Source organism: Phacochoerus africanus, chromosome 1 (assembly GCF_016906955.1).
Source record: "Phacochoerus africanus isolate WHEZ1 chromosome 1, ROS_Pafr_v1, whole genome shotgun sequence".
NCBI lineage: Eukaryota > Metazoa > Chordata > Mammalia > Artiodactyla > Suidae > Phacochoerus > Phacochoerus africanus.
The window spans coordinates 26,053,888-26,066,304 of record NC_062544.1 but is presented as its reverse complement, the minus strand read 5'-3'; the positions used below and the strand labels follow the sequence as shown (position 1 = coordinate 26,066,304).

Here is a 12,417-nt window from a genome sequence, read left to right as displayed (position 1 = left end):
AGCTGTCTTAGGACCACATTACAGGACATCTGAAGGGAGACTTTCTGGAGGCTGGCCCAGAGCAATTGTGTGGTACAGGGGTTAAGAGCCTGGGTTTGGGATTAGCTGCTCTGGTTAGCCTGTCCCATGGTAATTTTCTATAAATCCTAGTTATTAGTATTGCTTCCTTCTGTAAAAGAAGGAAACCATCCCATGGTGATCAATTAACCCTGGGTCAGGACTGCGCAGTCTATGAGAAAGGTATTAGTCCTTTTTCCATGGAGCAGATAAGCAAACTAAACCTTCGGAAAACTTCCTTATGTATTCCATTAATTGTTAGAGGTTAGGATGAGAAGCCATTGGCTGTGTGACTCTAAAGCTCATACTTTTAACCACTTTCTACTGCCACCTTCCTTCCACGTCATGTGTCAAGCACTAAAGGAAATACTGTCATCCCTTGGTATCTGCAGGGACTGGGTTCCAGGATCCCCACAGATACCAAAATCCGAGGGTGCTCAAGTTACATACTGCATATAAAATTGTGTAGTGTCTGCATATAACCTATGCACCATCCACGTACTTTAAATCATCTACTTGTAACTACTAAAACAGTTTAAATGCTATGTAAATAGTTGTAAATTCAATGTAAATGCTATGCAAATAGTGGCCAGCAAGGTGGCAAATTTAAGTTTTGCTTTTTGGAACTCCGTGGAATTTTTTTCCTGATTATTTTCCATCTGCGGTTGGTTGGATCAGTGAATGCTGAACCCATGGATAGGGAGAGCCCACTATACTCATTCCCATTTCATCTGTAAGGAAACTGAGGCATAGAGACGTGAAATGATTGACTTCAAGATACAGAGCTGGCAGATGTCAGGGCAGGGATGCCATCTCACATTTGCCGGATTTCTAAAGCTTTCAGGGATCCTTCCCCAACAAGAGCAACAGTGGAACCCAAAGCCAGGCCTGCCTGCAAGACTCTGCTCTGACTTGGCCCTGGGGCAGGCCCCACCTACCAGCAGGTTTACAGTGCAGCTCATGCGGTTGTCTTTGCTCTCATCTGTCATCACGCCCCGGTAGTCCAGCAGCTTCTCCAGGAGGCCTTTGACCAGGTTCACGAAGTTCTCCACGGACTTGGAGATAGTCGGGTGTTCTGCGGCACACTCCATCAGGCTGCGCACAGACACAAGGACAGTGAGCTCGTGGCCAAGAGAAAAATGAGGTCAGGTTGGGGCCGGGGCTGGAGTAGGGTGGATGGTGTACAAGCCAAACCAACCAGTGAATCTGGTTCATTGGCTCATTTTGTTCCTTTACTCGAGCGCTTGTTCTTTTATATATTTATGTTCCCATACAAAGTAGAAAATATTTAAGTTACTCCCCCACCATCAAAATGAGAAACAAAATAAAAATAAATTTCTAGTTTGGGCATGGGTGTTGGGGAAATGGTCGCTTTTACCAACCCATATTGGGAGTGAATCAGTACAACTTTTGGGGGGTAGCAATTTTCACAATATCTGCCAAAATTGTAAGGGTACATACCCTTTGATCCAATTATTCTACTTTGGAGAAATCTATTCTATGAAATAATTCCAGAAGTATGCAACTGTATTTATAATCTTTACAAATTGTGTCTAATAGTGAAATAGTTGGAACCATCTAAAATGTCCAGTTAAAGCATACTCACAAAACATAATTCTATGAAGCCATTGAAAAGTATGAGAGATCAATGTGTTTTGTCACAAAAAGCTCTACAAAACAGTATAGTTGAGAAAACTGAGTCTCAGAATACTATTTGTTTCTTATTGAACCAACTCATGTAGAACTGCCACATCCCAGGCATTATCCAGTATGTCTTACAAATTTTAACTCATTTAATTTCCCATCACTGTCTTATGAAATAGGATGTTTGCAGATGGGGAAACTAATGCACAGAGAGGTTAACGAACTTGCCCAAGGTCACACAGTTGGTAAACATCAACAATCTGCCTCTAACACCTGCTCTCAACCACTAAATATTCTATGTAAGTGGCAATGTGTGTCTCCTTTATGTGTCTCTGTGTGTTTATAAATGTGACAGACTCAGTCAAGAAGGATAAACACCAAACTCAAAACGGATGTTGCTTCTGACCAGGGGTCTAAGGAGGGGAATAGAGGAGGACAATGCTCATTTTTCATTTTAAATGTGCATAGAGTATTTGAACAATTTATAGCACTTATTATAATATTAATAGTCTACATTTTAAAGACAAAAATAAAAATGGTGACATTCCTTAAGTACCTATTAGTTACTAGGCCCTATGCTAGGCATTGTGTGGGGTGGGGACGGGGACAAAGATATAAAATAAAAAAAGTGGAATTCCCATCATGGCTCAGTGGTAATGAACCTGACTAGTATCCATGAGGACTCGAGTTCAATCCCTGGCCCTGCTCAGTGGGTTAAGGACTTGGCGTTGCCATAAGCTGTGGTGTAGGTCGCAGACGTGGCTTGGATCTCTCATTGCTGTGGCTGTGGCATATGCTGGCAGCTGCAGCTCCAAATGAACCCCTAGCCTGGGAACTTCCCTATGCTTCAGATGCAGCCCTAAAAAGCTAAATAAATAAATAAAGATAAAGTAAAAAAAGAAGTATAAAAAGAATCATGCCTACCCTCAGGCAGCTCACAGGCTAGGTAGGGAGAGACAGATGGATTAAAATTTGATTAATGACTACTTCTTATTAATCACTTATTCTGTACTAGACACTGTCTAATCCCTTTTTTAAAAAGAAATGATGATGGTAATTCTGATAAAGATTATAGATGAGGTAATCAAGGCTCAGAGAGGTTAAATGCCCTGCCTGGGATCACTCCAGTAGTAAGTGGTGACCTTGGGTGTCAAGATGACCCCTGTTCAGTGTTTCCCGCAGAGAAACGCTGTGGGGTGTTTTCAGGCATCTTGTGTAGACAAGCATTTCCCAGGCTACGTTTGTCTCTGCCTACTCTCCGTGGAGCAGTTTAAGTCCCAAGCGCTCCTAGGACGGGGAAGGTGAGGAAGGCAAGGACTCTGGAGGGTCATTTTGCCCAGAAGCCAAGCCAGGCTGCAAGGAGGCGACATCTCAAACTGTGGCTGCGATCAGACAAATCCATCTTCGCCATGGAGAAGCACCTGTTCCCTGCTCTCAAGGAGAGATGCAAATTGCCCTGTGATTTCAGCCTGTCTGGCTCAGTCACAGCTGTGCCTACCTCCTTCGGGGATGGCCATTGCCAGCTCTGCTTTCCATCCTAATGACAACGCAATGAAATCCTGTCACAGTGTTTAGGGTGCGATTTTCACAACTTCCCAGGTAGAAGGCATCTCAGGGTCTGAATGTGGCCAGAATAGTGGTTTTCTGCCCTGGTCGCATGGTAGAATCACAAGGGGTGCTTTTACAAAGCTCAGTGTCCACCTTACGTCAATGTCTTTGTATCTTTGGGGATGGGGGCCAGGATCCAGTATTTTTTTTTTTTTTAAGTTCTCCAGGTGGTTCCAGTGTGCAGCCAACATTAAGAACCATTTGTGGGTTTTTTTTTCTTTTTTCTCTTTTTAGGTCATCCCTTGACACACGGAGTTCCTGGGCCAGGGATCAAATTTGAGCCACAGTCATGATCTATGCTGCAGCTGAGGCAATGCTGGATCTTTAATCCACTGTGCTGGGCCAGAGATGCTGCCTATCCCACTGCAGCACAGCAATAGCTCAGGAACTCCAAGAGCCATTGGTTTGTGCAGTGCTTTGCATATTGCAGTGCTCGGGAATCTCTTGGGCATGACGTTCATTGATTCTAATTCAGCAGATTTGGGCTAGAGCCTGAGATTCTGCATTTTAACAAGCTCCCAGGTGATGCTACACTCTTGGTCCTTTGAGAAGCAAGGGTTTAAAAAAACAAAGTCTTGGCTTTCTTCATCTCTTTATTCTTTATCCATGAGGTAAGAAACCTGCTCATGGGGTCTAGGGTTGGTGAGGTAGGTGGGCAGATTGGTTTGAAATCACTCACCCATCCACCACCTCCCATCTATCTATCTGTGAACTCAACGGTCCTATTCCAGGAACTTGGAATTCAGAGATCTCAGAACTAGAAATTCACTGACCTCCAGGAGTTCACAGTCTAGCTGTGGAAGCAGATACAGAAATAAAAACTAATCACAATATATGGTTCTATCATTTATTGAGTACTTGTGTTCCAGATGTTGTGCTAAGCTGGTTTTATTTGATACTCACATAATTTCCTTGAGGTTGGTGATATTATCACCCTCAATTTGTAGGTTAGGCTCAAGACCCATGGGGCTGGGTTCTAACTAGGTCCTGGCAAGGTCATATAGGGAACGTACGTGATAATGAAATAGAGCTGTGAGACTCTTGAATTGATGCCATACCCCCTCACTTGGTGGAAGGAGGGGAGGCAGAACACTGGCCACTCTACAGCTGTGCTCCTGCCTTGGGGAGGTGGTGCTGGAGGGAGCACACACCTCCCAGGAATTGATGAATTGATTTGCATTCAGTATGGAAGGGCTTCAGAGGGGGGAGCCCAGGCACATCCTCTGTCAGTGCTGATGGAAGCGGGCTTTTATTTATTCCTTTAAATATCATGCATGGTGTACATCTTAGGACAGGTCCTCTTTCAGGCACGGAACCAGCATGAGTGGGATCTAGGGCCCAGAACACACATTCTCTGTTCCCTTCAGGCTTGCAGCCCCCTTGCCACTTCCAGAAATATTTCTGGGAAGAGGGAATACAGGACTGTAGAAAATGTCTCATTACTCCATTCAGTGTGGGGCCCTCACTTTAAGACAGATGTGAACTAATGGGAGTGGGTTCCAAGGAGAGCTCTAAGGATAGGGAGGAGTGGGACGCTCTGTAAGGTTGTGCACGGCACAAGAGCACATGCATACTTAAATTCAGCATCACTCCATGCCCTAACTCTTGTGCCTAGATAAGAGCATCAGCTGTCAGTGGAAAGGAGTCCTGTTCTACTCAAAAAGCACCATCCAGTTACCAACCCATGTGCCCACAGAGCAGGCCCTGTATATCAGTGGAGGCTCTGAATGAGGGGCTGGGAGCAAGGGTCAGAGTAGCTGATGTTGAGTAGTATGGAAGAGAATGACAGGTAGGCTTATGGCTTCAAATAGCCACATCAGTATCCACCAGATCAGTGATGGTACTAGCCACTACTTCCACGCTTCCTACGAGGTGTCCTACGAGGTGTCAGAAACTTGGCCGAACACTTTTCATGACTTTTCTTATTTATTCTCAATAAAAACTCTAAGAACTGGATAGGGTTTTTATCCCTAAGTTGCAGATAGGGAAACTGAGACTCAGAAAGTCAAAAGGAAAGAACAGGGACTTGGCTCCTGGAAGTTCTGATGGGGTCCTGACTCTTCGTGTTGGGCTTGATTAGTTTTGCAAAAGTCATTCACACCTCTATTTCAGGAGAAAAATAATGAGCTGTTTTTAATTTCCTCGACCTCTCAGGACTCCTTTTACAAATAACCACTCAGGAAGGATTTGAAAAATCCTGCTGATCATCTGAAGACTGGCTGCAGAGCCCATCCGCTTATAAAAATGGAAATTGTCAGCACCTTCCCTGATTTCACTTCTGGTCAATATTTAGATTTCCTTCTCTTGAGCTTTAAGAAAAACATTAACTCGGGCAAAATGTTGCCTTCCCCCTGGAAAATCAGTCTTGATACCCTGCCTAGGAGCAGACAGTGGGTTTCTCTTCTGGCTGAGTGGCATTTGCTTTCTACGTGTTTAGTGAGGGCTGATGGCGGGGGCGGGGAGGGGGGCAGCTAGGCCAGCTGGGATGGATCTGTCTGGGACTCCACTCTGTCCACTGGGCTCCAGCTGCTGGGCAGGGCAGAGAGGGTCATTGTGAAAGTCAGGACAAGACCTCTGGTCAGCTTTTGTTGTTGAAGTTATAAAATATTCCAAGAGGATTGGGATAAGAGTCCAAGATCAGATTTACATCAGAGAATCATTCAAATCAGAGACTCTATAACTAGGAGGGAGCTTGGGACATCTGAGCCACATTCCTGAACCTCAGGCAAAGTTACCATGGTGTCGGAGATGGAAACTGGGAGTCGGGCGAGAGATCAAAGAACACCTCCTGAGCTTCTACCTGCTGTGTGCACATGCTTTAGAGTTATTCACTCTTCAGTATAAGCACAGGAGGCTTATTTCCCCATTTTACAGATGTGGACACTGAAGCCAAAGATGTTTCTTGATTGGCCTAAAGTTGGGCAGCTGTTTAGTGGTGGAACCAGGAAGAAAATCCAGTGTCTTCTTCTAACAGTAGACACATGGCCAACATGCACCTCAATAAATGCTCAACATCATTAGCCAAGTAGGAAATGCAAATTGAAATGACAATGGGATATCATTTCATACCCACTAAGATGGCATAATGAGGAAGGCCAATATTAACAAGTGTCGAGAAGGATGCAGAGAAACTGCAACCCTTGCACATTGCTGGTAGGAAGGTAAGTGGTACCTTCTCTTTGGAAAACAGTCTGATGGTTCTTCAAAGGGTTAAATGCAGAGTTACCATATGACCCAGCAGTTCCACTCTTAGGTATACATCCATGAGGACTGTACGCACGTGTTCACACAAAAGCTTGTATGTGAATCCACATAGTAGCGTCATTCTTAATAGCCAAAAAAGGAGACAGTCTAAATATCCATTAGCTGGTGAATGAATAAACAAAATGAGGTATATCCAAACAGCGAAATGCTATTCAGCAATAACAAGAAATGAAGTCGTGATGCATGCGATGCATGCTACAGCATGGATGAACCTCGAGAACATGTTAGGTGAAAGAAGCCAGTCGCAAAGGACTGTGTATTGTATGATTCTATTTAGACGAAATGTCAGGGATAGACACATCCATAGAAAGCCCAAAGGAGGGGAGGGGATGATACTAAAGGGTATGGGCTTTCTTTTGCAAGGTCATAAAAATGTTCTAAAATTGATCGTGGTGATGGTGGCACATCTCTGTCAATATACTTAAAGCCATTGAATTGTAAACATTAGGCGAACTATGTATGTGGTAAGTGAATTACATCTCAAACTATTACAACAGTGTCCTGCGTCCAAGTTCAGGGCTCCTGGGAGCGGTGTACTGCCCGCTGCCTCTGGAGTCCAGCAGGGCCAGGTTATGGTCCCAGCTTGTCTACTGGACTAGTTTGGCCTGGTTTCCCCAGATCAGACACTTCCTTGTGCTTTAGGGGCCACCTCTATAAGATGGGATCAAACACAAAACTCAACTAAAGGGGACAATACAGGGAGAGCACTTAGCGTGGCTTCCACATATCACATGTGCTCCATAAATGTTGGTTATGATCAATATCGGTCAAAAATGGAAAAAGAAAAAAGGAAAAGACAGCAAGAATTACTCCATAGCTGGGAGATAAGCTAAAGGAACATTTTGGTGGATGAGTTCCCTCTTTCCAACACAGACAAGCTTCTTTTCATCTGGCCTATTCCATCAAGATCAAAGAATAGCCACTGCAGAGAGATGAGAGGTTTCTTCCAAAAATAGTTTCTCTAATACCCATGAACCTCCAGATTGAGCTCCAGGGAGAACAGAGCCACTGAAGCCCCCTGGAGACCCAAGCCCTCCTGGTTCCTCCCAGCCTGGGCACTGAACTTACATAGACTCCAGCAGCTGCATATACTGCTCGTCCCCTCGGCCCCCTTCCACCTCATGGTCCAGCTTGAGGATGATTTCGTTTTCAAACTGAAGAAGTAGGAGACAAAAATAGCAACAATGACATTAGAAGGCTGAATGTTGAAATTGGTTAATTTATTATTTTAACCAAAGCTTTAGGGAATGAACATTTATCATCTCCTAGGTTTAGTGCTGGGAAGTGGGAGTACAAAATGAAACAGATTACTTCTGCAATTTAGGAGTTTCCAGAGAGGGAGAAGGAGAAGAAGAAGGAGAAAATCTGCAGGGAAGGCTCACAAGCCATGCCATTTGAGCTTGTTCTCAAGTTTATGCTGTAGGGGGATAGAAAGAAAAAGGATGTTTAAATCAGAGGGTATAACATGTGCAAAGACATCGCGGTATGTGACATAGCATTGATCTTCAGGGAGCAGCATGATGTCATGAACAGGTATTATTTCTGCCTGCTTAGCATTCCTTTCTCTATACTTTGGTAATCACATCAGCCCAAATTCCAGTTTGTGGGACTCAGGTGAGCTGACCTAGCTCCCAGTGTGGGTACATGACACAGGCCAAGCTCTTGATCAGTGTCTTTCATTATCCGGACCCCACAATTAGTAAAGGCCTAGATCAAGCCAGTGAGACTCAGATCTGAGGGTTTGTTCACCCTCTTGGAAAAAAGTAAGTCTTTTTACCTAATTTGAAGATTATAAGCCTGAGGCTGTGGGAGATGACCACAAGGAAAGAGCCTGACTGAGAATGATACCAATGTAGGGGAAAGCGGAGAGGGGAATATGGAGAGATATGGAAAGCTCATGCCATTTTTGAGCCCCTGGACCCAGCCATACCTGAAGCTATCCTATTTACATGAGCTGATGCCTCAAAGAGTGACAGCTGGTGACAACTGTAATGGTCAGAGATCAGACTAGCCCTGAAAGAAAGTATGCACTAGAGTTTTACCAAATCTTATAATACTGAAGCCACAGAGTATTTTGTCTTCCTACATTCAATGTCAAGAAGCATTTCACCTAGATGAGCTCATGGCTTATCCAATATTTTGAAGGGCCATTCAGTGTCTCTCTTACATGGCTGTAATGCAAAAATGGTTTATACACTGTTTTAATATCATGGCCTATGAGGCCCTCAAAATCATGCAGTTTTCTCATCTCCCATTTAACACTAGATAAGAAACTGGCACTTGAAAAGGGAAGGAGGCTCTTGGCAAAGGTCACCAAAGTCCAGGGAGCCCTTGGGCACTCCTGGATCCTAACGCAGCCCCCTTACCCTCAGTCCTCACAATAACCCCATGAAGTTTGGAGGTCAATGGCTACCTTTAAATGACGAAATGCATGAAAAGCAGCCAGTCCCTGCTTGGCACCACCCTCAATAAGTGTCAGTTATTATTACAGATGCAGTAGAGGCACAGAGAGTTTAAGTGGCTTGTCTAAAGTCTCAGATGAATGGCAAAGATCTTTGGGCAGGGTTTTTCCATTGCACAAAGGATCAAGCCCAACCTAGTTGGTTGGAATCCATAGGTGATGGAAGGCAGGAACTGGATTCACTTCCCCCGGTTCACAAATCATCCCTGGTGCCATTGTTCCCTCACTTTTGTGGGCTGAGGGCAAAAGGAAAGGACCAGAAGCTTGTGCTGATATAGCTGGTGCTGAGAAAGAAATTCCTGTGAGTCTCCACCATTGAGGAAGATTTATGGAAGGAGATACACAGGCCTGGAAAGATAGGTAGGATTGTGATAGACATGAAAAGGAAGGGCACTTTGCCCAGCTGTGGGGGATGGACTGAGCAAAGGTGTGGAGGTGGGAATGTGGAAAAAGACCAGGGGAGCAGTTCAGCTGCAGCAGAGAGTTTAGGAAAGAAAGGATGGCGATGAGAATGGACACTTCAATGGGGGCCAGTCGGGCGAAGGTCTGGACTGCTGATCCACACATGAATTATGCCCCTTATATGATGCATTTTGTATGCCAAGTGTTATCCAAAATTGGGGATTGGAGGCTAACATGATTAGACATGTCTTCTGTGTTGACCGGAGGGCAGGAAGAAATATAACCAAGGGACAAGAGTGGACTCTGATGACAGGTCATGGTTAGTGTAAATAAACAATGTCTTTAAATATCTCCTCCAGGGAGTTCCCATTGTGGTGCAGTGGAAACAAACCTAACTAATATCCATGAGGATTTAGATTTGATCCCTGGCCTCACTCAGTGGGTCGGAGATCTGGCATTGCCATGAGCTGTGGTGCAGGTTGCAGACATGGCTCAGATCTGGTGTTGCTGTGTCCGTGATGTAGGCTGGCAGTTGTAGCTCTGACTCTACCCCTAGCCTGGGAACTTCTGTATGCCATGGGTGTGGCCCTAAAAAGCAAAAAAAAAAAAAAAAAAAATCTCCTCCATCTTCTCCACCATCTTGGCAGAGCTACTAGGTCTTTCTAATCCTCTAATCCTTGCACAGTTTATACCAGGGTTCAGCAAATATTTTCTATCAAGGGCCAGATAGTAAATATATTAGGCTTTGTGGGTCAGTTTCTGTCACAACTACTGAACTTAGCTGTTGTCGCACAAAAGCAGGCACAGGCAATACAAAAACAAATTAGTATGACTCCACCCCAATAAAACTTTATTTACAAAAACAGGTGGCAGGACAGATTTGGTCGAGCGCCATTGTTCATCCATCCTGATCAGTACAATGGGCATAACAGTGCTGCCTATTGCATGGGGCGGTTAGGAGGGCTGGGGAGAATTTATCTATAAAGCACTAAGGGAGTGCATAGGCTCAAGTGCAATGGGGCTTGCTTGTTGTCTTATGATTACTGCCGATGTTATTGGTTTTATTGCTGCATGTTACTGGAAAGCAACTTGGGGGGAAAAAAAACAGGCTTTTTTTTTTTTTTTTTCTTGTCTGAATTGTTCAGTGGTAAATGTTGGCACGGTTCCTCCTTGCGAGAGCCACTTTCCTCTGGAGCGAGAAGTGGATGGGGTAAATAAGTACTTGTCTCAGGGTCACAAAGGAGCCCGCGGGGAGGGAAATTATAGGGTGCCAGGAATGTGCGGAGCTGATGACGCCAGCCATGCTTGAGCCCTCGGGCGGGCTGGAGAGGGAAGGTCTCAGTTAAGCACCTCCCAGGGAAGATCCTGGCCCTTCGAGGGACTGCCAGCGGCAGGAGCTGTGCTCAGGAGTGGCCTTGACCACAGGCTTTGGCATCCAACAGACTTAGTTTGAGTCTTGCTTTGACCATTTCCCCCATCACGTGACCTTGGGCAAGTTACTAGGCTTTTGTGAGGTTCAGTTTTCTTACCCACTAAAAGGAAATTCAAAGCAGCACCTACTTTACAGGGATGCTGGGAGAAGTTAAAGGGAAAACACATGTGAAAGCCTTGGCCTGGGGGTTACACATAGTAAGTGCTCAATAATTGTTAGCAATTGTCATCATGATGTTGTTGACACTGCCCTTGTCACTAGCGTTGTAATCTCATTTAACCTTAACAACCGTCAAGGGAGCTGGATATCATTATCCATATATTGTAAATGAAGAAACTGAGACAAAGTGGGATCTTTTGTCTTGGATTTCAAAGGAGGGGTAGACTTGACCTAGGACAGGCCTAAGGGTCCCACACACTCCCAAACATACACTAAGCCTTGTCCCCATGACAGTCCTTATCTCCAACACTGTTCCCATGCAGGACTTAGGGTGTAGCTCTGGTTCCTCCCAATTAATTCAATTTCATCCACAACTGCCTCACATCACTGACTCCTCACCCTGCCCCTGCGATGTGGGTATTTGTGTAGGCGCATTCGCAGGCTATTTTCATAAAAGTTAGATGCTGCAAGGTCCAGTACAAATCTTAAACACTCAGGGAAAAGACAGTGAGCTCTAGGATTTCAGACCTGCTCTGTGGGACCGACCCCCCTTGCAACAGAACGACCTCCCCTGAGCCTCACCTTGGCATCATGCCTCCCCTTCACGGCTTCTGCTGCCTCTCCCGACTGCTCTTGGCTGTTCTCGTCATGTTAGCCTAGAGCATTTTTTGATAGGAGCCCAGCCCCACCAAAGTGTGAAATTCAAGGAGCCAGAGCTCTTCTCCAAAGAGGGTGCTGACTGTGACATGGGAGGAGCAGAGACGATGTGACAGAGCAGGATGGCAGAGGGATAACAAGGATGAAACCGGCACCAGTAAGTCAGCCTGTGGTCTCCTTTGATAACGAAATGCTGGGTGTCCTGGGGGAGCCACCGTGGGAGGAAGCTGGAGAAGACAGTGTTGTGAAAGGGGACGCCGATGGGAGTCCAGGCAGCTTCCTAACTTTCTCTGCGTTATCTCATCTCTCCCCACTTCATTACCTCCCCTGGGGAGCTGGGGTGCAGGAACCTATAATGGTATTATTACAAGACACATTTTCTGGATGAAAAACTGAGGCTGAGAAAGGCTAAATAACTTATCCAAATGCATTCAGTTTACAAGCAGCAAGTCTATCTGACTCCAAAGCACAGTGTCCAGGAGACAGTAGGTGCTCGGTACATATTTACTGAATTGATTTCTCTTTTCCACATTAAGTTCTAAGTCATTTGAGTACCATTTACTCCATGCCAGGACTCAGTCTCAGTGGAACCTGCCAACCTGACAGCCCTGTCTATTAATTCATTCAACAAGCAATTATTGAGTTCCTGCTGTGTTCCAGGCACTGGGTTAGGCGCTGCTGTGAAATGCTATTATCTCTTCCTTCTCTGAGGGATTCTCTTTGGACCTCCAGC

General features: G+C 45.1%; 1 protein-coding gene across 2 annotated transcripts in view; it reads right to left on the bottom strand.

Moving 5' to 3' along the window:
* Positions 1–12,417, bottom strand: part of DOCK2 (dedicator of cytokinesis 2) — a 404,312-nt gene that overhangs the window by 43,866 nt on the left and 348,029 nt on the right. For both annotated transcript variants that reach the window (XM_047784590.1, XM_047784680.1), the window contains exons 34-35: positions 7,642–7,727; positions 996–1,152 (exon numbers count right to left, since the gene is read on the bottom strand). In XM_047784590.1, coding sequence (XP_047640546.1) covers positions 996–1,152; positions 7,642–7,727 — 243 coding nt within the window. The remainder of the gene's footprint in view (positions 1–995; positions 1,153–7,641; positions 7,728–12,417) is intronic.